This window comes from Lipotes vexillifer, unplaced genomic scaffold (assembly GCF_000442215.2).
Source record: "Lipotes vexillifer unplaced genomic scaffold, Lipotes_vexillifer_v1.1 scaffold414, whole genome shotgun sequence".
Classification (NCBI taxonomy): domain Eukaryota; kingdom Metazoa; phylum Chordata; class Mammalia; order Artiodactyla; family Lipotidae; genus Lipotes; species Lipotes vexillifer.
In genome coordinates, this window is record NW_006782864.1 from 628,026 (window position 1) to 633,310 (window position 5,285).

General features: G+C 41.2%; 1 protein-coding gene across 1 annotated transcript in view; it reads right to left on the bottom strand.

Annotated features, from left to right (window-relative positions):
- FNTA (farnesyltransferase, CAAX box, subunit alpha) overlaps window positions 1-3,687 on the bottom strand; it is a 30,390-nt gene extending 26,703 nt beyond the window's left edge. Inside the window, exons 1-2 of the mRNA XM_007455461.1 lie at window positions 3,468-3,687; window positions 1,384-1,469 (exon numbers count right to left, since the gene is read on the bottom strand). Coding sequence (XP_007455523.1) covers window positions 1,384-1,469; window positions 3,468-3,643 — 262 coding nt within the window. The 5' untranslated portion in view covers window positions 3,644-3,687. The remainder of the gene's footprint in view (window positions 1-1,383; window positions 1,470-3,467) is intronic.
- Between the last annotated feature and the right edge of the window lie 1,598 nt (window positions 3,688-5,285).

The following is a 5,285-nucleotide window of genomic DNA, read 5'->3' on the forward strand; positions in this document are numbered from 1 at the left end:
ACGAACCCGTGTCCCCTGCATCGGCAGGCGGACTCCCAACCACTGCGCCATCAGGGAAGCCCCTAATGATATATTTAAGAATTAAAAATGTTGATTTTTTTTTTTTTTTACCCTGAAAAAAAGGTTTTATTATTTTTAACTGAAAGAGAAATGAATGACTGTGTCAGTTTTCAAAAGGTACCTTATGAATCTGGAAAAGTTGTGGTTTTCATTTCTCAGATCACTAGTGAGGTTAACATTTCTTCATAGATATTTCTATTTCTTCTAGTGAATTATCTCTTCACATATAATATCTCTCACCAGTTTGGAAGTTTTGCAGTTTCATGCAGTTATACCTTCTGATCTTTTCCTCAATCAATTCGGAGTTTTACATCTTGCCTAATAATTCCTTCTTTACCCTAAGAACGAAAGATTATTCTATTTGCTCTAGTATGTTTACAGTTTTGCTTTAGGACTTTAATTCATCTGTAATTTATTTTCATGTAAGATATGAGATAGGGATACAATTCTGTTTATATCCAAATCCACAGACAACTGTTACAAAACCATTACTTGACTAATCCATCTTTTTCATACAGATATGAAATGTCCTTTTTATCAAATATTGAGGTCCCACCTATACTGATGACCTTTATTAATCTATTTATTTCTGCACCAGTTCCACATGTTAATTATTAAGTTTAGTAGTACACTTTCATATTTGATAAGGCAAACCCTCACACCATTATTCTTTCTTTACATTCTTGACATTATCTCATAATCAGAAAAAATAATAATTGCTTTTTGTAAAAGAGGAATGATCTTGGATAATAGAGCCTTAACTGAAAGAAATATATATATACATAAAACTACAAAACTAGCATTCCATTGTTTACCCTTTCCTAGAAGAACAGCTAACAATTAACATTTGCATGGCCTTCAATTTACAAAGCATTTCACATTCATTATGAAAGAATACTTTGTCAAAGAAAATAATCCACTCACTATCAGTAATATATTCCAGCTGAGCCTAACATTTCACCGCTAAAATATATTTCAAAATGCTCATGTTTCAACAACCAAAGTTTATTCTAAATAAAACAGTAAATCATTTCTGTTGTATCTCATGTGCAGATTAAACACTAAATGAAAAGCACAATCACACAGTGGTTACTATGTATTACAATGTAACATTCATTATTTAAACTTAAAATATGTCCACTTTTTGGACAAAATGAAACTTTTAATCATGAAAATAAATTACAAAACCCCACAAGATTAGCTTAAGTCATTTAGATCTTTATTAGACAAAAATCTGTCATCTATCTAGTCACATAGTTGTGAATTTCAACTTTGCTACTAAGTTGGACTTACAGACCTTTCCCTAATAAAAAATAAACTTACATTTTTCACTATAAATGATCTGGACCACTGGATTGGGGCCATCATTCTGCGGCACTGGATCTATATCAGCCCACTCTGCTCTGTCCCTGAAAATACATATATTTTTCAGTCATCATATTCAAGCGTGTAAGGAAAAAAAGAAATCTGATGTTTTTTTAAAAAGGCAACAATTACACTTTAACTTACAAATAATGTAACCATGGTTGGATTCTTCAAGACCAAGTGTTGCCACTTTGTTTTACATATTAAACTTTTAAGTAAAAGAAAAATAAAATGAATAATTTTCCAATTAAAGTTAATAAGTCAATAGTTTTCAAATTTAAAGGTTTTACATAAATGCAAAAGCAGGTTTTTGTAGCAAGTACACAATAGTTTTAAATTAGAAATCAATCTAATTCATTGGTCTAATAAGGCTCTTTGGAATCAGTCAACAGTTTAAAAAAATTTGAATAACAATTTTTTATTTGAATACTCTGAATAACTAGAAAGTGATATTTAAAAGTAAAAGTAATCACTATCATTTTACTGTACACTGAGAGGTGGTCCAGGTGGTCAGTAGAGTCTGGAATCTGTGGAACACTGGCTCTACCACTTAACTAGCTGTGTGACCCTGAGGAAGTTACTTAACCTCTCTGGGCCTCAATTTCTTCATTTATAAAATGGAGATGATATTATTACCAACCAACCTTAGAAGGCTACTTGGAGGTTTAAGTGAGATAATATGTTAAGCTCTTAAAACATGCATAATAGTAAGCATATAATACATAGTATTATACTATATATACACTATTATACTATATATACCCTAACACACACAGTTAGCATATGCAATATTATACAGGAAATACATTAAATGTACTATATAGTATTACTGTATGCTTAAATATATACACTATATGTTATAAATGTAGCATATAATAAATGTATATAGTAAGTATTCAATGAATACTACCTCTCATTATCAATGCTAAAATAAATTACAGTGGCAACACTGGGTGCCTATAGACACTGCTGTGTAAACTGCTCAGTGTGACCAAATTTTTGTTAACTACTCTTTTACTTACATTCTTTTCCTATTACCCATTTTTCAGTTCTCTGTACTCATCAGCTATTGACAGCAAAAATTCTGTGGTATCTAGACAAATCCTAAAATTGTGCCCATTATACAAGGAGAAATCCAGGGGAAACAATTACCCGAGGTGTGAGACCTAGATGGGGAGTGGCATGAGAATGGTACCGCTGTCCTTTAGGCACAGGGAAATCGGACACAGTGAAGGGAAGAACCCGAGTATTTCACAGTTCCGAGAGGAGGTCTGAGGGCTATGGGGCCACCTCAACCAACTGAAATCACTAGCACTGTAAACTCCAAGAACGAAATCTGCATAGTGGCTTTCACTCAATTCATAAACCTACGCAAATCAGTCATCTAATGGGTTTACCTAGAACTACAGAAGAAAAAATAAGACATGAGAAAAGTAAGGACTTCTCAGTCGTCTCTGCAGGTTCAAAATGCAGCTGGGGAACCAGCATGACCAATAGAAAGCAAAGAACTAACGGGGACGGGACTGGGTGGTGGCAAAGATGGGGAGGAAAGGTGAGAAAGTTACAGCAGTACCCGACACTGCACATGGCTTGCACTAAGCACGAGACGACGAGGGGATGCATAACGGAGTTGAATTCTCATAGTGTCATCCTTACAGCCTAACTCGGTGCCTGGCTCACGCTGGGGGCTAGAAACACTGAAAGAAAACGCTGAATGAAAACGTCTCGGTCCCTAAAGATCTTACGCTAGCTCTCTCCGTTTCCGCAGAACAAACCACGGGAAGCCCCGTTTCTAAAGCGAGCCAATCTGGACCTTCTTTGCGGTCCGACTGCACCCAAGCCCTTTGGCATTCGGACTACAGCAGGCCAGCGCTGTGGGTTCCGGAACCTCCACCGCCCAGAACGGTGACAGCGCGGGCCCCACCCCGCCGCTCCCGGCCGCCGGACGGCGAGGATGCACTAGCTTCTGCCGCAGCCGCGCCCCGTGCAGCGCCGCGCGCGGGGGAGAGTCTCCCGCGCCGCGACCATGTCGCGGGCGTTACCTGTATAGGACATAGGTGGGCGAGTCCAGGCTCAGGAACCCGTCGTCCATAGGGGACGCCGCCGCTTCTTCTTGCGGCAGCTGGGGCGGCGGGGGATGTGGCTGGGGCGGCGGCGGCTCCGGCTGACCTGGCTCCCCGCCCTGCGCAGCTTCCCCGACACCGTCGGCAGCCGCCATCTCTCCTCTGCTCCCAGCGGAGGAGGTGCCGGAGGCCCCGCCCCCTTCCCCGCCCCTCTCATGGCTACTTCCGGTTTTTCCGCTCCTACCATAGAGACGCGGGCCGGAGTGCCCAACGCCCGCACCCGCACCCTGGCCTGGCAGTCCGTGTTGGGCACGGTTCCGCACTTCGGGCTGCATCACGCCACCTGGTGCCCCAGGTTTCCCACTCGTCCTGTCCGCAGGCCTGTCCGAACGCTTGTAGCTGGTGCTTCGGAACGTACTGTTGTTAGTTGTTAGTCTCGGCGAGAGAAGCTTAGGAGCCCTGGATAAGCAGCTGGCGCCCGTGCTCCGCGTTAGCCATCCAAGGGCATTTACGCTCCTTGCACACATTTTTGTTTTCTTTTGGATGCTGAGTTTATACCGCAGAATTTCAGTAATCCAGGATTTTAGTCTTTTGAAATTAAAGTTCTAATTATACAAGGAATATGGGTATACATTATAGGAAAGGTAAACTTTTAACATTGACTACCTAGTATATGCCGGGCTTGCTCATGGCACAAAATAAACTCTCTGCAGTCACCGGCTTTGCATTCTAGGGGAGGATAGCAGAATACGCCCCAAAATATGTATGTAGGAGTACAGGACATGCCACTCCACAGATGCTGCTTTGGTGTTTTGGTTATTTTGAGCTGTTGGCACTTGAAAAACAGTAAATGTGGGGAGAAGCTTTCTCCGAACTCCCTTACATTTCTAAAGACAGACCCTCCAAAAGGAACTCAATTGCCGTTAAGTCCCCTCCCTGGGAGTTTCAAGAGTGGAAGTGGACGCCACACCCTGACAAGTTTTGTCAAATTGTCACATCTCCAACCTGTTCTTCTAAGGGCCCGTTCATCTTTCCTAAAAACCTTTTACTCTCCCCTAAAAGGCCTTCATCTCCCATCCCCTTTCCTTATTAAGGTGGTATTTAAGCCTGAGTTCTAAACCACCTCAGGGAGTTGCTAATTTTTCTCTGGGTATCTCTAGGTATTTTTCTATTTTCTCTAGGTATACACGAGGTACACAGGTTAATAAACCTCTTTTTGTTTTTCTCTTGTTAATCTTTCTTTTATTACTGGGGTTTCAACCAAGAACTCAGAAGGGTGGAAGGAAAATTATTTTTCACCTTCAGCAGTAGATTTTCAGGAAGGCTTTTCAGGGGCTGTTTGAGCAGAGACCTGTGAGAGGAAAAAGCATACCAGTCAGAGAACAGGATGTGCGTGCTTGGTGCAGTCTTGGTTCGGCAAGGATGCCAGCAGGGCTGAAGGCCTGTGAGTGAGGGGAAGGAACTGGTGGGTGATAAGACTGAAGAAGCAGCCCAGGATCATAGTAAGGATTTGGATTTTTATTATTATTTTTATTGTGGTAAAATAGTCATAACATGAAACTTATCTTTTAAATCATTTTTAAGTGTATAGTTTGGTGATGTTAAGTACATTCACATTGATGTGCAGCCATGGCCACCATCCATCTCCAGAACTTTATCATCTTCCCAACTGAAACTCCGTCCCCATCAAACACTCCCCACTCCCCACCAACCCCGCCTCAGCCCCTTGTAACCACTATTCTGAACCACTATTCTGTCTCTGTGAGTATGACTATTCTAGGTCCTCATGGAATTAGA